This window comes from Engystomops pustulosus, chromosome 3 (genome assembly GCF_040894005.1).
Source record: "Engystomops pustulosus chromosome 3, aEngPut4.maternal, whole genome shotgun sequence".
Taxonomy (NCBI): Eukaryota; Metazoa; Chordata; class Amphibia; order Anura; family Leptodactylidae; genus Engystomops; species Engystomops pustulosus.
In genome coordinates this window covers 195,963,513-195,986,698 of record NC_092413.1, presented here as the reverse complement: position 1 = coordinate 195,986,698, position 23,186 = coordinate 195,963,513, and the positions used below count along the sequence as shown (strand labels likewise).

Here is a 23,186-nt window from a genome sequence, read left to right as displayed (position 1 = left end):
TCCTCGGTTGTTTTTATTCTATATGTGATGCCCCTGTCAAAGGAATGGGACACATCTGAAATATGTAACATTGCTCATTGTCCATTGATCGGGGAAAAGCTTGGTATAGAAAAAAACACCTCCAATTTGTAATGTAAGATATCGAATTTAAAGGGATTTTCCACCAGAATGTGTCTGAATAATAATTTATCCTGGGGAGATGGGGAATGGCATTGGATGATTGATGCCAAGTTTCCTTTTTAGTAGAGGTCAAGCTATCTTGCTTGTTATGGATATGCCACCTAACATGCACAGGACTCAAGTCTTAAACCCAATTAGTCCCTCTCAACATACTGCGGGTTCTGTCATCTTAAAGATGTAATCCCCAACTCTTATTCCTGTGCTTTACATAGATTTCTGACAATATATAGAGCTGGAGAACCTCAGGGGCGGACCTAAGAAAACAATGACATATTTTCTTTGTCGAACTCACAAATAAAATACATTGTTATTAGACAGGAGACATCATTCCACCCTCCTGAGGACACCATTTCGGCACAGTCCTCCTCATCGTAGGCGTTGTTCGGCTCTCCTTGCCGCCACTTGTTGAAGGTCTGCATTGGTGAGCGGTCAGAGTACACATAGTGACCTTCCTTTTCCAGGTCATTGACACCTATGAAGACTCTGGTGAGGCCAGCCTGGTTGATGTAAGAGGCAATGAGACTATTGGTGGACTCGTCTTTGGGCATGCCGAGTGTTCCTCCTCTTCCTTGGCAGTAGGCTTGGGCTTCAGTATATTTCTTCTCTTCTTTCACCAGTAGGTAAATCTTAGTCTCTGTCTCTCGCACTCCAGCAACAACTGCGGGGGAGGGCAGTGCTGAAAAGTGAGCACTCGTATTTCTATAACAGGCTTAGTGTACAATCAACATCAACTTAATCTAATATTACCTGGCATCAGAGAGGGCTTGTCCTGCTTGGCCTGTCCCTCCCATCTACACCTTCCCATGTCCCATGCATGTTATCTGACCAGAGTAACATCATTACAGGTCCTTTAGCCTCCTAACATAACAAACTGTACACCATGCATATATCTGATCACATGGCAGCATCATGTCATGATAACAGCATGCCTCTGTGGATTTCAACTCCTCCCAATCCTCTATGGAGCCTGCTGTGATCATGTGATCCGATATATACATGGGGTAGACAGTACAAATGTAGTTTTTAATGAAATATTTATTTTGGGTGGATTCATTTGCATAACAGGTTCTCAGTTGATAATCTACATAACCTACATTTATAAAAATGTCCCCTGGTGCAAGTTATAAAATCTTTAATATAATAATTATTGTATTCCATTATATCTACAAAAGAGGCGACAACTTTTTTAATTCACTGTACCCCAAGATTGGCAAGTTGTGGCCTATGTATTATAGTGATTACCAAACCTAGAGAGGAAGAGGGATGAGCGTTGCTCCCCTCTCCATAGAGCAACGTGGGGCAGCCGCTGTAACACAACGAAATATAAATCGGGCGCCATAGACCTCAATGGGGACCAATATGCAGCCACAAATGGTGCAGCCGCATATCTGTCCCTATTATATTCTGTCGCTTAGAACTGCCCCCTACGCACAAAACAAAGTTTGTCTCCATTTGGACCAGTAAAATCCATTCTTGGGGGGCCACCATTGTAAAGCTACATGCAAATATAATCTGTCACCCATGTGCTAATTATTTATTTTTGTCATCAGAGTTTATCCTATTGCTTCTTTTATGTGAAATCTAAATCTGTTTACCTTGAAAAAAAACCTCTCCATTGTCATATGCAAATTAGATGCATCTAATCTGTTGCATAGAAAATAGGGCCCAATATAGAAACCGTCATGAGCAAATACATTTCCGTATATAGTGTCATTTATTAATCTAGTTGGCAGCTCTACTTAGTGATTGACACTGGAATGCCTGTCAAGAATCCACAAGACTTTCTCTCCGATACAAAACTTAAAATTCCCAGCATGCACATAGGGTTAAAGCAAAATACTGACTTGTGCAGCTGCCACTAGATTACAGATTATATTATAACTGGAATTTAACACAGTATGCAGTACTAGTACTCTAGCTCCCTCTGGTGGAGGCTGCAGGTAGTCACTATTTTCAATTTTATACCAAAGCTGGAAAGTGTTAGCTCTGTATTAAAAACAAACCAAGGCCCAGCCACTATATCATTACAATATAAAAATAACCAGCATAGGATTTTGAACTACACAATGATAATAAGTAGACAGCGGCTGGAAAATATTTTAACAACTATTCAAAAAATTTGGGTTTTTATGGAATATGTAAATTTTCAGACATTTATATACAGAATTAGGTGACACATACCATTTTTGACAAACCTGAGCTCTGTGGTCAGCTGTGTCACCAGGATGTCCATCTCGCCCACAGCTTTCCTCAGCTGTCCACATTCACATGGAATCCCTATAAGATTGTAGTGAAAATAATAACTGAGGGACACTCTACTGTAGTAATATTTCATTACTAGTTTTATGAGTGGAAATCTAATATTTTAGGATTGGGTTGAATTAACACAGATAGAACTATTGAACCCCAGCTCCCACCTTGTGTCCCATTGCCAAATTTTAGTTGGAAGGGCATTTTGTAATTATGAGAAAATCTACTTCTCTTTGAACCATCTAATATCTCTGGGAATAGGTGTGGGTAGCCAGAAATGTAATACAACATACCACGATATAGAAATGTAACTATACCTGGTTCTCCATTAGGACCTGGAGGACCTACGTCACCAACATCTCCCTTCTCACCTACAAAGATGAAAACGTTGTACCAATTTATTTTGCACATTTTACAATGAATCCAGTAGACATTAACAATCTGCCTCACCTACAAACATTGGGCTTGTAATGAAAGTTAAAGGGGTATTCTGGTAATATCAGGTTATATTTACATATTGGAGGGGCCTAGCTGCTAGGATCACATGAATGAAGGTCCTGTCCTATGCCCCTTGCTCCTGCACCAGTACAACTGTTGACATGAATGGTTGAATACTTGGTATACATAACCACCACCTCATTCAATTCTATGGAACCGGTAAAAAAAAAATAACAATCTTACTATTGGGTGAATAGCTTACATTGAACCCCAACAGATCATATTCAGCAAAACAACTTTATATAACCCCAGCAGGTATGCAGATTTTAGGTTTAAACAGATATATACCTTTGGAACCAATAGGTCCAATCTTTCCATGGCGACCTATGCCTCCTTTAAGTCCTTTGTCACCTATTTCACCTAAAAAACAATCATTTTTATAAAATTTTGCCAATCAGTAAAAAGTGAATATTGGTGATAGTCCTGAATCATCCACCCACACACAGTGATTGACAGTGAGAGTCCTCATTACCCCGCCCACACACAGTGATTGACAGTGAGAGTCCTCATTACCCCGCCCACACACAGTGATTGACAGTGAGAGTCCTGATTACCCTGCCCACACAGTGATTGACAGTGAGAATCCTGATTACCCCGCCCAAACACAGTGATTGACAGTGAGAGTCCTGATCACTCTGCCCACACACAGTGATTGACAGTGAGAGTCCTGATTACCCTACCCACACACAGTGATTGACAGTGAGAGTCCTGATTACCCTACCCACACACAGTGATTGACAGTGAGAGTCCAGATTACCCCGCCCACACACAAAGAGTGACAACTCTCTGTGTAGATAGGATAATCAGGACTCACTGTCAATCACTATGTGGGCGGGGCAATCAGGATTCTCAGTGTCAATCACTGTGTGTGGGCGGAGTAATCAGGAATTTTTGTCTTTCCTAGGAATCCCGTCAGGATTTACTCCAAAATCCTAATCCACAGACATCCTATAAAATATTACATAAAGCTCACTAGTAGTATAATTTGAAGCTCCTCGGCACCAATGAAATATGTGTACCAGGTCCCTCAATATAATGTATTACTTATTATACTGTTCTCCTAACACTGGAACTGACAACTAATGGGCAGGTTCCTGTGTCCTGCATAAATTTATTGAGTTTTTGTAAACTTAACATTTGTATAACACATGGAGGACCCATGTCTGTGTATCAGTACTACATGTTTTATCCCACTTAAGATTAGAAATATCAGGTTTTTCATAACACTTACAATTACGAAATTTAATCATCAAATTCTGATATATAGAGATTTTAGCGCCCTCTTGTGTAATCCTGGTGTAAAGCAAACAAAAAAATAAATAAATGGTCTATTCTGACTATTTTGTGTATTTTTACTATTTTTGCCTTTAAGTAAATTTCTTCTTCTGACACGTAACTTTCCCATGCGCCACCGACATTATGTCAAATGGCAGCCGATAAAGGAGCAGATGCGGCGCTGACGTCTCCTGTTAATGTGATGTATAAAATGTCGCGGTTTATAGATGTCACAGACATAATACACAGTGAGGAAAGCAGCGCCACAATAAACCTCCCTGTCAGCTTTATGTTACATCCTCCCGGCACGAGCCCCCATAGGTAACGCATTAAATGCAGGATTATTGTATTCTTCTCTATGTGACACCCTGACTGACAGAATCATTTGTTTTCCACAGATTTGTTAACCTTCCTTATGGACTATGATTTTGTGCTGTCTTTTTCTTCAAAGCTCTGCCATTTGTTCTTTCTTCCTCCATTTTCTCAAACAAAAGAGTACAGATTCACAAATACAACTTTGTGTTAAAGGGGTTGTACCAAGATTGTGTGTTATCCAGCTATGGTCAGAATAGGGGATAACAAGTGGACCAGTGATGGTCCGACTGCTAGGACCCCCATCCGGACCCCTTAGCAATCCGGAGAACGGGGATCCTGTTTTCACTAATGGGTGGAGCGGCAGGAAACTCAATAATATTGGAGTCAGAAACTGCGGAGTACAGCAACACTCTCATGCTTGGAGTGGCAGGAAACATGCTCCATCTAGTAATAATTCCTTTATTTATATAGCGCACACAGATTACGCAGCACTAAAAACAGAGTCTACCAAATCTGTCCCTGTCCCCAATGGGGCTCACAATCTAATCAACCTACCAGTATGTTTTGTAGTGTGGTAGGAAACCGGGGGACCCGGAGGAAACCCACGCAAACACGGAGAGAACATACAAACTCTTTGCAGATGTTTACCCTGGGACATGAGAACAGGATACCCAATTCTCAGGATTGCTGGGAGACCCATTCCCTTGATCCGAGAAGCTTACCTTTTTCTCCCGGTGGACCAACCCTTCCTGGCCTCCCTGGTGCACCTTTTTCTCCTTTTTCTCCAACATCACCTGCAAAATGTAATTTGGTAAAGGTAATATAATCACAGCAAGTTTAATATACTCTCTGTATCAATTCCTCACAGTTTTCTAGATCTCTGCTCGCTATTATTCCATGAGAAGTATCATTGTTTACTTCCTGTGGACAGTCCCTGGTCATGTGATGTCACACAGGTGCACAACTCGTTATATAACAGAGAGTAATCAGACCGGTGTGTTATATTGTGCCATGAGCATTATGCACAGGAAGTAAATCACAAAACTTCCTGTTGAATGGGAAGCAGAGATCTTGAAAACAGCACTGAACTGATACAGAAATTATATTGGAATACTGTATACATTTTCAAAATACAAGCAATATCAATTATTTCATGAAAGGGGACAACCTCTTCAATGTTCCTTCCATTTGTTAAGATGAGTTAAGATAGCTCATCAGTATCTTATCACAAGGGGACAGACTATGTTAGCAGCCAGGGTCCCAGGGCTGACACTGAAGTAATTTGATTAATACCTGCCACAAAAACCAAAAATAAATATCTGAAAAAGTGTGGACTACTTAAACATCACTAACCTTTTGACCACACCAGCAATCCTAAAATAAAACAAGACACTTTGGAGGTTATTTATCATTAGACCAGCTACTTGGGACCAGGGCCGGATTAAGGTTGGTGGGGGCCATTGGCGCAAAATCTGGTGGTGGCCCCCACTGAGTGCAGCGTGCATACAAGTCCTCCTGCTCACTATCCACTATCCCCACAGTAACACCGCTACATACAGCCGCCTCGCCCCCAGTAACACAGCTACATACAGCCGCCTCACCCCCAGTAACAAAGCTACATACAGCCACCTCATCCCCAGTAACACAGCTACATACAGCCACCTCATCCCCAGTAACACCGCTACATACAGCTGCCTCATCCCCAGTAACACAGCTACATACAGCCGCCTCACCCCCAGTAACACCGCTACATACAGCCGCCTCGCCCCCAGTAACAAAGCTATATACAGCCGCCTCACCCCCAGTAACACAGCTACATACAGCCGCCTCGCCCCCAGTAACAAAGCCACATACAGCCGCCTCGCCCCCAGTAACACAGCTACATACAGCCGCCTCATCCCCAGTAACACAGCTACATACAGCCGCCTCATCCCGAGGAATACATCTACATACAGCCGCATCTCCCCCAGTAACACAGCTACACACAGCCGCCTCGCCCCTAGTAACACCACTACATACAGCCGCTTCATCCCCAGTAACACAGCTACATACAGCCGTCTCGTGCCCCGTAACACAGCTACATACAGCCGCCTCATCCCCAGTAACACAGCTACATACAGCCGCCTCATCCCCAGTAAAACAGCTACATACAGCCGCTTCGCCCCCAGTAACACCGCTACATACAGCCGCCTCGTCCCCAGTAACACATCTTTATATCTACCTTCACCCCTACCAGACATGCAGTCCCATTTAACATACACCTCAGCCCCAGACATGCAGTCCCACAGTTTATACAATTACACACATTTATACACTGATATATACACACCTTTATATACACACATAAAGTTCTACACTCGTATGCTTGCACCCATATATATATATACAAGTATACACACATTTATGTATCCATATACATTTATACACTAATACACAGAGTATACACAAACTCATAAAGTATATACATACATACAGTATATATACATCACACATACTGCATACACATTATATACAATATATATATATCCACACATACAGTATACACATATATACACATACATACAGTATAAAAATACCATATACACATATGCTGCATATACATACAGAATATACACACATACAGCAAATACACACACATTCAGTATATATAGCATTTTCACACACATACGGGAAATACACACGCACATTCAGTATACAGAGCATATACATACATACCACATACACAGCATATAAACATAAACATACATCATATATACATATATATATGCATATATTTAAATGTGCACATATATATGCTTATACAAATATATGTGTGTATAAATACAGTATATGCATCTATACACAGTATATACATATATATGAAGTATATATACATATACACAGTAGATGCATATATACACAGTATATACACATATACACAGTAGATCCATATATACATATATACACAGTATATACACAGTATATACACATATAGACAGTAGATCCATATATACAAAGTATATACACATATAGACAGTAGATGCATATATACACATACACACAGTATATACACATACACACAGTATATACACAGTATATATACATAGTATATCCACATATACACACAGTATATACACTGTATATACATATATACACAGAATATACATCATATATACCACAGATAAATACATATGTAATGTATATACTTACCCTTTTAGGGTGACCGGCTGTTGCGTCAGGCGGGTGTTTGTGGGGGTGCTTGTTCGGGCGGGGGGGAGCGGAGGACGGCTGCTTGTTCGGGCGGGGGAGGAGGGAGCGCGAGCGGGATTGGGAGGGGGCGGGCCATGCATCGGGATGGGTGGGCAGGGAGGCGGGAACCTGTGCAGGGGGGCGGACGGCTCGGCTATGCAGCTGAAGGGCGGGCGGGGAGGCGGTCAACTGTGCCGCAGTCGGGCGGACGGCTCAGGGAGGTGGCGGCTAAGGAGGAAGGGCCCGGGGGGTGCGAACTGGTGCGGGCCCCTGGGGGGGCAAGATGGTGGGGGCTCGAGCTGCCCATCAGACTCATTTAAGTGGCTTTGGTCCATTAATGAATGTTCTTATGGTCTATTTTCTGTCTGGGATTTTTTTTTTCAAAAAGTCCCAAAAAAGTATCATAGTATCATAGTTTATACGGTTGATAAAAGACACTTGTCCATCAAGTTCAACCAAGGAAGGGAAGGGATTGCATGAGGAAGGGATTTAGGGGAAACAATTCTATATAACATAACCATCAATGTTATTTAGGTGTAAAAAGGCATCTAGACCCTTCTTGAAGCTCTCTGCTGTCCCTGCTGTGACCAGCGCCTGAGGCAGGCTATTCCACAGATTGACAATCTCAAGTCAATCTCAAAATGCATAAAAAGTCTCAGTACATAGACCAGCAGGGGACTGGAGTAACTATGAGACTTTTTATGAGACTTTAGGCATGAATCTGGCTTTGCACAGTGTGGGTCTAGTAGTAGTTTTGTGTTTACACCAGATTAATGAAGAGGTGTATATAGTCCTGTGTGATTTTTTAGCAGTGAAAAATCTCAAAAACCTTCAATGTGACCACTTTCAGACTTTTTTTACGCCAAAAAAGACCAGAAAAAGCCATGATAAATAACCCCCTTTGTCTTTCAACTGACTTTGTCTCACAAAAAAAAAAATCTAAAATCTTATCAATACAGTTTCATGTAGCTAAAAATTCTACCATTAAAAACTCCAGCTTGTCACACACAAAAACAAGACCCTGTACAATTTTTTATTTTTAAGAAAAATAGTAAAATATATTTTATAAAATATGCATTGGTATAAATATAAATTGGTATCAAGAACTGTTGAATAATTTCGTACTGTAGAAAAAAAAATTTAAAATGGCAAAACTGCCTTTTTTCCGCAGTTTAAAATCTCAAATACTTTCTTTAAAGATCCACCATTTATTATAGGGAACATTTAAAAAAAACTTGGCATGCAAAAAAACAAGTCCTCTGAAAATAAAAACCTACTGCTCTTGAAAAGGGAGTACAAACATCAAAATCTAGAAAAGAGAAAAAAAAACTGCACCAGTAAGAGGTTAAATATACAGAATATAACAGAAACTCAGGATTTTTTTTAATGGTGTATATAATCCATCTTTAAGGAAAGATGACTCCATACAGTAATGTATAAACTTAGATTTTTGCACAAAGGAACTATACAAGACACTTAATAAGCTAATAAAAGGGAAGACGCACCTTTTAAGCCAGGAACGAGGATCTGAACAGAACAAGACTCATCTGTAATGTGCTGACAATAGCCAGATCCCGACAATATCAGGAGCAGGAGGTTAATCAGAGTTGCCACAGAAACCAGAAGTCTCTTCATAATGAGGCGTTGTAGGTCATTGACTCCTGAGTACAAGAATGTATAAACAGTCAGTGAATTCGGCCTACCACATTGTTACCACAGGCTTTACTGGAAAGTATCTGAATAATACCGACTATGTCATCATCATTCAAACTTTTATCTGGGGCTACCGGGTCACCGATATGAGGCAGAATACACAAGACACACACACAGCCTGGTAGTGATAGAGTTATATCTGAAGCTTACTATATTGCTGTGGGTTATACCTCCCGTCATATAACAAACCCTGATGAAGGACACTTTATGTGCCAATAAGAGGTTTGATAGTTTGTCATCTACGACCCAATTCTACTGCCGTCAACAAGACTTTAAAGAGGGTTGTACCAAGTTTTCAAGTTATCCCCTACCCAGTCTGATCTGCCATGAGGAGGGGTGAAGTCCCCACCTCAGGCGGCAGACTGCAGACCCCTTTTAGGAGCGGCATTTTGCCAATGGTTGGCAAGTCCGTGCTACCTGAAAAGTAAATTACATAGGCGCCTTTAATGCGCAGATGTAATTTATAGGCAACTGTGCAGCACAGCCGTCATCTCACGCTCCGGCATATGTCACTATACTGGAGCTGGGAGGAAGCGCTGGGGCTGGAGCCCAAGGGGATTACAAGGCTTCTTTTTTTTGGGTGAGGCTGTGTATACATGGGAGGGGGGCAGAGGCTGTGTATACATGGGTGATGGCTGTGTATACAGGAATGGGGGGCTGTGTATACATTAGGGAAGCTGTGTATACATGGATGGGGAGAGGGTGTGCATACATGGGAGGGCTGTGTATACAGGGAAGCTGTGTATACATGGGGGAGAGGCTGTGTATGCATAGGGGGAGAGGCTGTGTATACATAGGGAGGCTGTGTGTAATGGGGGAGGCTGTGAATACTTTAGAGGGGGAGGCTGTGCATACTGTGGAGGGGGATGAGGCTGTGTATAAATGGGTGGGGGAGAGCCTGTGTATACATGGGAGGTTGGGCAGAGGATTTGTATACATGGAGGAGCAGGCTGTGTATACATGGGGGGAGAGGCTGTGTATACCGGGGGAGGATGTACATACTGTCTAAGGGGGGAGAGGCTGTGTATACATGGGAGGGAGGGGAGAGGCTGTGTATACATGGAGGCAGGCTATGTATACATGTGGGGGGAGAGGCTGTGTATAAAGAGGGAAAAAAGCTGTGTACACATGGGGGGAGAGGCTGTGTATACATGGGGGGAGAGGCTGTGTATACATGGGGGGAGAGGCTGTGTATACATGGGGGGAGGCTGTGTATACATGGGGGGAGGCTGTGTATACTGTGGGGAGGCTGTGCATACTGTGTAGAGGGAGGGCTGTATTTACATGGGAGGGGGGAGGCTGTGTATACAGGGGGAGAGCCTGTTTATTACAGGAGGAGGCTGTGTGCTGCTGGGGTAGGATAAATTAGGGAACCTAATAAATTGTCGCTGCTGTATATACCATAATTTGGGTGACTTTATAAAGGATGTTTTATGCGAGGAATAGTTCAGTCATGTTGTGAGGATAATATATATTAGAAACATGCTCCATTATACGGTAAGTGACTGTGGTATTTTTAGGGGCGCAGTGTGGAGATGTGCTGCAAAGAGCTGAAGATGTTCAATTGTGAATTCAGCAGAGAAAAAACCATGGCGGGAAGAAATCATAAGTCCTCCTCCTTATGGGGCAGATCGCGACCTGTAATGTACTAGATGTCACTAATGTCTGTGGCTAATGACTGACTTCTAGTGTGTAAAGTAGCATCATCGGAGGGGCAGCATTTTAAAGTTTCGCCTCAGGCAGCAAAAAGGCTAGAATCTGCCCACACAGTAGGGGATAGAAGTTGATCGAATTTGATCAGGGTCTGACTGCTGGGACTTCCGCCAATCAAGAGAATGGAACCCCCAATATCAAGACAGGAAATATGCCTCAAAATACCTATTTGTTTTAACCAAATTAGGTTTTCCTTACATCACGCCACAAATGCAATGAAAATGTTTTGTCCTTAAATAGCAATGCAACAAGTCATCTCACAGATGGTTAAATTGCAATGAAAAAGAACACGCCGAGTTATTTTGAGTTGTAACAAGTTCTTGAAAGGTTTATTCATATCTGTGGTCGTTATGTATCTGAAATACATATTTAAGCAAGTTTTATTTCAAGAGGTGTATCTGTCAAGTAAAAGTATATACCATTACATTATAATTGGTTGAGGTCCCGCTTAATCATCCCTAGTGGGGCCGCAATCATGGGAGGAGAGGTCGACTTGCAGCCATGAGGCCGGAGTTCTCTCTTCCTCCTCCCTTCCGGAATGTACAGCTCTGTATCAGAGCACAGATGAGAGAAGGCTTCGGTCTTGTGAGTCCCTGCAGTAACAGATCCCGATCTGTGGGCACAAGGTCGGCTCCAGGTTGACAGAGCTTCTGTAGGCCCCTTTGTAGTGAACTCCCATGGTGGCATTAAAAATTCAGAAACTAATTCTGGCATAGAATTATACACTGCACAGCCTGATCACCCGGCCTGAGCCTCTTCATGTTTCCAGCAGTGTCGGAGGGGTAGGGATTTAATCATGTGCCGGCCAATGTACTTATGTAGTAATCTTGGTTCTGGTAACATATCTATGTAGTAATCATGGTTCTGGTAACTTATCTATATAATAATCTTGGCTCTGGTAACATATCTATGTAATAATATTGGCTCTGGTAACATATATGTGTAGTAATCTTGGTACTGGTTCCATATCTTAGTAGGCCTCAAAATTTCTAGTGGCGGCCCTGATCCCCAGAATGTAGGGACCATAGTGCTTTACCAATTTACCTTCTATTTATGGGATCAATGGGGATCGCAGAAGTCTGACCGATTGGTGATGAAGTGATATATACACCAGATTAAATAAAACATTATACAGTAATAACATCGTCAGATGAAACAATAGGAATATGGGCCCTGCTCAGAGCTTACAGAAAGGATTTTGCCAGAAAGTGGTGATGTCATTGGGAGCCGGAGATGCTGAAGGAACCAGGAGAGTAATTAAAGTCCGGTGGGGGAAGTGTGAATTACCAAGTGAAGCTGGAGCCCGGAGATGATCTAGTAATGGCCCCCAAAGCACTTCTGCCTTATCTGCGTAAATATAAAACTATATTTTATATGAAAAAAGCAAAACTATATGAACATATGGTTTGACCTTAGTTGTGAGTTCTATACTTTATGTATCAATTCCTCATGGTTTTCTAGATCTCTGCATGCTGTCCTTCTACAGGAAGCTTCATTGCTGACTTCCTGTGGATACAAACCAGTTCATGGTCATGTGACATCACACAGGTGCACAGCTCATTATCACACATGGCTCTGGCTACTCTCTGTGATATAATGGCTTGTGCCCCTGTGTGACACAACATGAACAGGGACAGATTTCTATCCACTGGTTGTAAACAATGAATCTTCCTATAACAAGGATGTAGAGATCGAGAGAAAAGGTATTGATTCCGAAAGTATATTGGGAAATTTTATTACTTTTTATTATACAACCAATATCAATTATTTGGTGAAAGTGGACAACCCCTTCAATGAGGACCTATCTCCTCCCCATAGAAATCCTCAGTAAATATTTATGTTTCCCATGCAATAACAATTATAGAGAATATTTACTGTGCCCCGTTTTTATTACTTTTCTTTGACAACAGGGTGTAACCATCCTCATTGTCAAAGGGGTGTGTCACTACACTGCCTGATACTGACAACACTGATCAATTTTAGAGTGCATAGGGCAGTGATGGCAAACCTTTTAGACGTCACAGGTTTAAATTGTATAGGCACCTGAAGACAGCAAAACAGTAGAAAGAAGAAGTTTGGATTATCATTGTAGCTTCCTTCTAGGGTCCTGGGCTGCCTGGGACTGCAAGAGTCCTTGAGTCCTGTCTGGCGAACTCTGCGGTGGGGTGATGGCGCAGGTGCCCATAGAGAGGGCTCTGAGTGCCACCTCCGGCACCTGTGCCATAGGTTCGCCACCACTGGCATAGGGGCATCCTCCCCACAAAATCTGAAAATATCTTCTTGTCCTCTGATGATTAGTTCCCCCTTCCCTGGTCCCCAGGGGGAAGTTTGCAGAACTAACTAGGCCCACTTTTCAAGTAAAAATGGAAAATATTTTTAAAAATCTGTACGAAGAAGCCTACGAAATTACCTATTTTGGAACTTTCTGACACCAAATTTTTGGAGGCGATAGCTTGTTAAATTCCTTCATGTAGTGGGAATTGCGCAAAAATCCCTTTTATTATGACCACACACCTTCTGTTATTATATTGGGCTTCTGTGATCACAATCTTTCATCTTCTGTACCTCTCCAGCAACAGAAGACGAAGAAAGGATATCCCACAAAACATGCCATAGCCTGGAAATCACTGTATAACCCATAAACTGCAGGTTATACATAAACAGTATATACAGACAATGGAACTTTTCAAACAATACTCCATATACATTACATTTTACATTTGCATAAACTAAAAAGAAAAAAAAAACATTCTATTTCACGTTTTTGCAGATTTTGCAGATCTACGATCACTGCAATGGATGAGAATTAGAAGATGTGCTTGGATTCCAAGTAAACCTTCGAGGGTACATTCACCTTTGAACATGACACATCACTGAGACATGTCAGGAAAAAAATGCAGTGGGGATCCATTAGCTGAGACCCCCCACTGATCACTAGAACAAAAGAGTCTCATTAAGATTCACTGAGAAGTGTCTACATCAATAAGACATTGAAGTGACAGTGGCATCCCAGGAAAATCATGAATAAAGCCTTAAAGGCAAGGTGTGCGCCGGTGGGAGGCTTATTTCATGGAACCCAACTGGTGGATACATCTTCTGACAGGTGTCAATGACACGTCAGAAGATGTGTAAAGATAATTTATTGTGAAAGAACAAATCCGGCTCTGTAAAACATTACCATTAAATCGTGGATATCCTCACCTTATAGACGGTAACGTGTCTCAAAGGTCCCCAGGTCCTTCTTGTCTCTTCTCAGCTGCATTTAACCAAATAGAATGAAGAAGACTACAGAAAATGTTCTTGTGGTTCCACTACAACTATGTATTGTGTTATTGTTGGAGTCCGCAAGTCTCGTGCCTCCATCTACTATGAGTCTCGAGTGGCTTTTTATGCCATTTTTCCTGTTCTCCGCAAGTGAAATTTGCTTTGAGGAACAGAAGTGAAATAAGATGTTTTGAGAAGTTCTTCTGAGAACTGTGCACAGAATGACGTCCAAGCACAACACGGGGATGGAACCGAACAAGCTCCTCTCCAAACACTGACTGCTGCTGACTGCAGGGATTGGAGCCACATCAGAAAGGAAGATTGAAGCCGAGATTCCCAAAACTGTTTTTCAAATAAGGAAACACTTAAGCGACCGTGCCCAGGCAGGAAATTTCACAAGAGTCCAGATACCCAGAACTGAATGTCAAATAGGTGTATCTGTTAAATCTACCCATCGGGGGCCTCCTGACCAGACTGATGCCAGGAAACTGTGCCGCATCTGTCTGTTTCTATTATAAAAACTCTAATATTATTTTATTTTTTTATTCTAGAAAAATTATAGAACATTCTTATAGTTTAGACAACCAAAATGCAGGATAAATGGAATTTCCAAAGAATTAGACCATCAATATTATCCAACTCTATCTGGTGTTATCTGGTATATAGATAGCCCCTGCATGTGCCCACTCAGTGTATAGATAGCCCCTGCATGTGCCCACTCAGTGTATAGATAGCTCCAGCACATGCCCACTCAGTGTAAAGATAGCTCCAGCACGTGCCCACTCAGTGTATAGATACCTCCAGCACGTGCCCACTCAGTGTATAGACAGCTCCAGCACGTGCCCACTCAGTGTATAGATAGCTCCAGCACGTGCCCACTCAGTGTATAGATAGCCCCTGCACGTGCCCACTCAGTGTATAGATAGCCCCTGCACGTGCCCACTCAGTGTATAGATAGCCCCTGCACGTGCCCACTCAGTGTATAGATAGCCCCTGCACGTGCCCACTCAGTGTATAGATAGCCCCTGCACGTGCCCACTCAGTGTATAGATAGCTCCAGCACGTGCCCACTCAGTGTATAGATAGCTCCAGCACGTGCCCACTCAGTGTATAGATACCTCCAGCACGTGCCCACTCAGTGTATAGACAGCTCCAGCACGTGCCCACTCAGTGTATAGATAGCTCCAGCACGTGCCCACTCAGTGTATAGATACCTCCAGCACGTGCCCACTCAGTGTATAGACAGCTCCAGCACGTGCCCACTCAGTGTATAGATAGCTCCAGCACGTGCCCACTCAGTGTATAGACAGCTCCAGCACGTGCCCACTCAGTGTATAGATAGCTCCAGCACGTGCCCACTCAGTGTATAGACAGCTCCAGCACGTGCCCACTCAGTGTATAGACAGCTCCAGCACGTGCCCACTCAGTGTATAGATAGCTCCAGCACGTGCCCACTCAGTGTATAGATAGCCCCTGCACGTGCCCACTCAGTGTATAGATAGCCCCTGCACGTGCCCACTCAGTGTATAGATAGCCCCTGCACGTGCCCACTCAGTGTATAGATAGCCCCTGCACGTGCCCACTCAGTGTATAGATAGCCCCTGCACGTGCCCACTCAGTGTATAGATAGCCCCTGCACGTGCCCACTCAGTGTATAGATAGCTCCAGCACGTGCCCACTCAGTGTATAGATAGCTCCAGCACGTGCCCACTCAGTGTATAGATAGCCCCTGCACGTGCCCACTCAGTGTATAGATAGCCCCTGCACGTGCCCACTCAGTGTATAGATAGCCCCTGCACGTGCCCACTCAGTGTATAGATAGCCCCTGCACGTGCCCACTCAGTGTATAGATAGCCTCTGCACGTGCCCACTTAGTGTATAGATCCTCATCCAATCCCTTCCCTTCCTTGGTTGATCTTGATGGACAAGTGTCTTTTTTCAACCGTATAAACTATGATACTATGATACTATGAAACTATGATCTAGAGGGGCATTTATCAGTAGTCATATCTTGCTTCTTGGCGTATAATTATCACAATTATTTTCGCATACAATGTTTGGATACATCAATGGCAAGTTTTCAAAAGACTTGCAGTGGTTTCTGATGAAATAGGAAAAGCTATATCCCTGTTGTGCCGGAGAAAGTGGTGATTTTTGTCCCTAGTTCTGGAGCTGTGTGTGATATACACTATGCGGGTCACTCTGTACTATATATACTGTATACTCATAGTAGACGTCCTTTAAGTGGTTAAATAAAGTCAGACCTAAATGTGGACATCATTGCGCACCATCACAGGCCCAAATTACAAATTGCAGTAGGGAGGCATGACTGTCTTTTGGCCTGTGATGGTGCGCAATGGTGTCCATATTTAGGTCTGCCTTTATTTAACCACTTTAAGGACATCTACCATGAGTTTATCAGTCTGGTCTGTGGGGGCTCTGGTTATTGGATTTTTACCTAAGGGTTTAAATTTTTTTTTCTTCAATTATCTTTTTCCCGCCTTTTTTCACCTTCGATTGTCTCAATTTTGTGCAATTTTAACATGTATTTAACACTCCATATACCCTGGACTGTAAATCAGAGTCCACAACACAGGGGGAGATGGATCACTGCTTCTATGCCAGTTTTCTGCGAAATAATTGCAAATTCTTGCGCAATATAAGAACTCGCAATTATAACAGCGACTACGCCACCACCACGCCATGTAGAGGGGTGTGGCGACCCCCACCCTGGGCCTGCATAATTTTGAAAAAACTGCAAACCTCTTATTTGCAGGTTTTTAGAAAAACTATGCAAAGTCAGACCCCGCATAGTTTTGCCCGGCGGCCGCAAAATCCGGTAATAACTGTAAGCCATGGGAATCAATATTATAGTCCCTAGGATGGAATCTAGGATGAGTGATCTGTAAGCCATTTGACTACAGGAACATGGTACAGTTTTCATGGTCCAGCCCTGTTTCAGATTCATAGAGGTCAATGTGGGTGAATAAATAAATAAAATTATATTATTATTATAATTATATAATAATAAATAATTTAGTTAACTTCCATTGAAATGTGGGCATTTGCGAGAACATTTAGGACGTGTCATTTTTGTTAAACTAGTAATACAGAGGTACAGTATAGAGCGATGGATTTCCAAATCCTGGATCTGTACAGCATTGATGATATATTATGACCCGGTGCACTTTTCTGTATAAAAATTCATTCAGTGTTGATCATGCATATGCAGATTTCCTATTCTGTGAAACAATGCCAAAAATTTCTCCCGTATATAAAAAATTGAAACCAATAACAACAACTAAACTGACTTGAAATTTCAGTTCTATGAAAATCTGCATCTCGTAAACATAAGTAAAATACTGGGCTGCCAAAAACGCTGCCAGACTTTTTGCAAATTTTTTTAATTCATTTCAATTGAACTGGTAGAAATGTATGCATTTGTCCCCAAATTAAAGGGGTTTCCACTTTCAGCAAAAAAATGTATATTGTTTGTATAAGGAATAGTTATCCAATTTTCCAATATGCTTTCTGTATCAATTCCTCACAGTTTTCAAGATCTCTGCTTACTGTCATTCTATAGAGGGTTTCTATGTTTACTTCCAGTGGATTGAAATCTGTCCCTGGTCATGTGATGTCACACAGAAGCATGAGCATGATAATAACGGCTCATGCATCTGTGTAACATCACATTACCATAGACAGATTTCTATCCACTGCAAGTAAAACTTTCTATAGAAGGACAGCAAGCAGGGATCTGTAAAACTGTGAGAAATTGATACAGAAAGTATTGGAAAATTTTACAACTTTTCATTACACAAACAATATCAATAACTTTCTGGAAGTGGACAACCCATTAATTTAGCTGCACAAATTGCCCTAAAAATTCTCCTACGGGAACCTTACCACAGCAAACTGGTTCTTCTGCTTCATTGCAACACTGTGGATATGTTATACTGTTGCTGCATTTTATTGCAGTTATTATTCCTGTATTTTAAAAAAAAAATTTTTTTTTTGGTTTGAAACAAGACAGTAATAACACATATGGTCAACGCACATTTACAATCAAGGATAGGTCCAATAAAATTTATTTTACCTGTTAAAAAAATGACAAAAAGCACAAAAAGTCCAGCAAAACAGAGACCCGTGAACAACCCTAATGATGACTCTAGATTGACTATACAGGTAGTCCCCTACTTAAGGACACCCGACTTACAGACAACCCATAGTTACAGACAGACCCCTCTGACCTCTGGTGAAGGTCTCTGGATGTTACTATAGTCCCAGATTGCAATAATCAGCTGTAAGGTGTCTGTAATGAAGCTTTATTGATAATCCTTGGTCCCATTACAGCAAAAAATGTTAAAACTCCAATTGTCACTGGGGCCAAAATTTTTTTTGTCTGGATCTACAATTATAAAATATACAGTTTCGACTTACATACAAATTCAACTTAAGAACAAACCTCTGGACCCTATCTTGTATGTAACCCGGGGACTGCTTGTACATAAGAATAAAATGAACCCCTTACATGTGACACTATCCATGATGCCGGTTTTGAAGCCCAGGCTATGGATGGATATGGGGGATGTATGTAAGATTTCATATATCATCACTTTTTTCAATTCACTAAGAATTTTGATATAGATACTATACGGTAGCCCCTAAGCCTTATAACAGTTAAAAAGGCTCAATAACATTATCACGCGACTTTAAATAGTTGGGGTGCAAAAATGTTTAAGGCTGAACAGAGATGACATTTGTGGCAATAAATTTACAAAACTGTGTCCACCACAAAAAATTTGCACCCACTCATTTTTCATTGATGTCAGGGTAAATCCAAAAAAATATATCCTTTCAGTTGTGATAAAAGGAGAATATGTACCCCCAAGCTGAGAGATATACTTTTGGAAAGCATCAGCAACTGGACCCGAGTATAATGGATCAGACACAAGTTGGTAATGCAAAAGACAGTGCTGTGCAAAAGTATTAGGCATGTTTTGGAAATATGTACACAAAAAGAATGATTTGTAAAATAGAATTGTTATTAGAAGTGTGAACTGCAGGGTAATGATCCCAGACATCCACCCAATGTCATTAAGCGTTTTCTTCAGTGTAAAGAAGAACAAGGAGTCGTAGAAGAGATTGTATAGTTCTGCCATCTCACAACCATTTGCTCTGTCTGGTATTAAATGAAGATACTGAATGATGTGAGTAAGACTAAAACCATAGAATATTTTGCTTAGCTCTACAAGATGTTTGGAACAACCTCCCCGCCAACTTCCTTAAAACACTGTTACACCTAAAAAAACCTGCTGCTGTGTTGAAGTTAGCAGTGGATCACACCATATATTGATCTGATGTTGATTTCTCTTTTGTTCATTCACTTTACATTTTGCCAACAGATAAAAAATAAACTATTGTCACTTCAAATTATTTTAGAGAGAACTAGTCACCACCTTTTAACCCATTAAACTCAGAGCTGCTTTAGATACGGGATGAAATCTCCTTTCTAGAATTCCCTCTATTATGTGAAATCTCCACCACTTACATATAAAAAAAATCTCAGGCAAATATGACTCTCTTCTTACCTCATTTTCCCACGAGATGAGTCAAGTTTTGTGGTTGCGTCATACGTGCCTGACTTTGTGGAAGTTTTTTTTTTTTCATAGGAAAGATAGAAAGATGGAATTCTTGCAGGTAATATGCCCGTAATATATAATGGACTTCCTGCATTAAAATGATTTGAGTATTTATGTGGCATAAGGCATTTTTATGCCTCAAATTATATTATGTATATGTTAATGTTTATGTATTGTACAGGTGGACCCCTACTTAACCACTCTTGACTTACAGACGACCCCTAGTTACAAACGGACCTCTGGATGTTGGTAATTTACTGTACTTTAGTCCCAGGATACAATAATCAGCTATAACAGTTATCACAGGTGTCTGTAATTAAAATTTATTGTTAGTCCTGGTTGTTATGCCAACCCAACATTTTTAAAATCCAATTGTCACAGAGAAAAACAAAATTTGTCTGGGGTTACAATGATAAAATATACAGTTCCGACTTACATGCAAATTCAACTTAAGAACAAACCTACAGAACCTATCTTGTATGTAACTGCCTGTATGAGCTTGGTTATATAGTAATATGATATTGTAATATAGAATTTTCAATTTAAGAAAAAAAAAGATGGAATTCTAGAAAGTACATTTTAATGGAATTCTAGGAATTCTTTTAAGTATTTTTACTTTGCAACATTTTTATGCACCCGCTTAAAACTTTTGCACAGTAGTTGATATAACTACAGAGCTGCAACGATGCTTATTTATGCAAACTTTTTTTTCTAAACCATAAGCTGTAAGTCTTCCAGCAAACAAAAAGTTCTATACTTGTTTGCAGAGCAAAGTTCTCTCCTACAGTCACAACCTAAGACATTTCCCGTGACTATTAACAATTAATTTGCAGTTTTCTTATTAATCATTAATAACAAGTCCGGAAACAAACATCCAGTCCTAAGGAATATCCTACAATTAATGTATCCTACAACCCATCACCTTTGAAAAGACTAAAAAAAAGGAGAAGTAAAAGTTGACTCCAAAGTTGAGTTGAGTTTCTTACCTTATATTTCCCGTGAGGTTTGGGGTTGGAACTGTCCTCTGTCTTGCGAGGCGCGTGAACCTCATTGCTGCTGTTTACAAAAGGCTGACAGATCTTAATTGAAAAAGATGCCTTCAGCTCTGGAAATCAAGGAGTCACAAGTGTTATCTGTACACGGCTTCCTGTTTGAAACTTTTCAGCTGCTTTTCGGGATAATTAGGCAAAAAAAAAGTGTGGGAAAAGAAGAGAATGACCCGTGATGTAACCCGCTCCGACTGAAGCACAAGATGTCAATGGGTTGTGGAATTAATACAAGGATGGATGAGATCACGACTGACTTCATTGAGACATCAAGGAGCACACGAGACATAGAGGGGTCCGTATACTTCTTTATTACAGCTCATTATATCTCTAATACCCAGGGATCAGGCCTTGCAGGCAGCGGGACCGCAGCACATGTGTTTGATGATAGACCCGGCACATAAATAAACCAACAGTCAAATATTATTAATGTAACAAGTTTCATTTAGGAATCACAAGTTCTTTGTTCTCAGGAAACTTTGTATCCTTTAAGGGGTGTTCCCATGTCTGCAAATGAAGTTATTGTTTGATTGATGCAAAGTAATACAATTTTCCAATAAACTTTCTGTATCAATTCCTGACGGTTTTCTAGATCTCTGCTTGCTGTCATTCTATAGGAAGCTTCTATGTTTACTTCCAGTGGACAGAAATCTGAACACGGTCACACAGGTGCACGGCTCGTTATATATATCAGAGAGTAATCAGAGCTGTGTGATGTCGGCTCGTTATATCACACAGTTCTGATTACTCTCTGTGATACTAACGAGCCGTGCACCTGTGTGACATCACACAGCTCTGATTACTCTCTGTGATACTAACGAGCCGTGCACCTGTGTGACATCACACAGCTCTGATTACTCTCCATGATACTAACGAGCCGTGCACCTGTGTGACATCACACAGCTCTGATTACTCTCTATGATACTAACGAGCCGTGCACCTGTGTGACATCACATAGCTCTGATTACTCTCTGTGATACTAACGAGCCGTGCACCTGTGTGACATCACACAGCTCTGATGACTCTCTATGATACTAACGAGCCGTGCACCTGTGTGACATCACACAGCTCTGATTACTCTCTGTGATACTAACGAGCCGTGCACCTGTGTGACATCACATAGCTCTGATTACTCTCTGTGATACTAACGAGCCGTGCACCTGTGTGACATCACACAGCTCTGATGACTCTCTATGATACTAACGAGCCGTGCACCTGTGTGACATCACACAGCTCTAATTACTCTCTATGATACTAACGAGCCGTGCACCTGTGTGACAGCACACAGCTCTGATTACTCTCTGTGATACTAATGAGCCGTGCACCTGTGTGACATCACACAGCTCTGATTACTCTGCTCCATTCATACTAACGAGCCGTGCACCTGTGTGACATCACACAGCTCTGATTACTCTCTATGATACTAACGAGCCGTGCACCTGTGTGACATCACACAGCTCTGATTACTCTCTATGATACTAACGAGCCGTGCACCCGTGTGACATCACACAGCTCTGATTACTCTCTATGATACTAACGAGCCGTGCACCTGTGTGACATCACACAGCTCTGATTACTCTCTATGATACTAACGAGCCGTGCACCCGTGTGACATCACACAGCTCTGATTACTCTCTATGATACTAACGAGCCGTGCACCTGTGTGACATCACACAGCTCTGATTACTCTCTGTGATACTAACGAGCCGTGCACCTGTGTGACATCACATAGCTCTGATTACTCTCTGTGATACTAACGAGCCGTGCACCTGTGTGACATCACACAGCTCTGATGACTCTCTATGATACTAACGAGCCGTGCACCTGTGTGACATCACACAGCTCTAATTACTCTCTATGATACTAACGAGCCGTGCACCTGTGTGACAGCACACAGCTCTGATTACTCTCTGTGATACTAATGAGCCGTGCACCTGTGTGACATCACACAGCTCTGATTACTCTGCTCCATTCATACTAACGAGCCGTGCACCTGTGTGACATCACACAGCTCTGATTACTCTGCTCCATTCATACTAACGAGCCGTGCACCTGTGTGACA

The 23,186-nt window shown here is 41.6% G+C and overlaps 2 protein-coding genes across 4 annotated transcripts in view; one reads left to right on the top strand and one right to left on the bottom strand.

Moving 5' to 3' along the window:
- Nucleotides 1–23,186, top strand: part of LOC140122542 (ribonuclease H1-like) — a 294,177-nt gene that overhangs the window by 226,761 nt on the left and 44,230 nt on the right. The window lies entirely within an intron of this gene.
- On the bottom strand, nt 137–21,239 carry COLEC11 (collectin subfamily member 11). 3 transcript variants are annotated; one of them, XM_072139646.1, is made up of 7 exons: nt 21,065–21,239; nt 9,252–9,407; nt 5,241–5,312; nt 3,217–3,288; nt 2,748–2,801; nt 2,362–2,457; nt 137–856 (listed from the first exon to the last, which is right to left on the bottom strand). In XM_072139646.1, the coding sequence occupies exons 2-7, from the start codon at nt 9,379–9,381 to the stop codon at nt 435–437; spliced, it is 846 nt and encodes a 281-aa protein (XP_071995747.1). In that variant the 5' UTR covers nt 9,382–9,407; nt 21,065–21,239; the 3' UTR covers nt 137–434. The 3 variants fall into 3 exon arrangements, with proteins under 3 accessions (XP_071995747.1, XP_071995750.1, XP_071995749.1); XM_072139649.1 differs by having other exon boundaries at nt 137–838; nt 21,065–21,227; XM_072139648.1 differs by lacking the exon at nt 21,065–21,239 and adding an exon at nt 14,374–14,717.

Coding starts and splice junctions, on each gene's coding strand:
- COLEC11 (XM_072139646.1), bottom strand. CDS start 9,381: ATGAAGAGACTTCTGGTTTCTGTGGCAACTCTGATTAACCTCCTGCTC. Junction 5,313..9,251: donor CCTCGTTCCTGGCTTAAAAG/GTGCGTCTTCCC, acceptor TACATTTTGCAG/GTGATGTTGGAGAAAAAGGA. Junction 857..2,361: donor GCTCAGGTTTGTCAAAAATG/GTATGTGTCACC, acceptor CTCACTTTTCAG/CACTGCCCTCCCCCGCAGTT.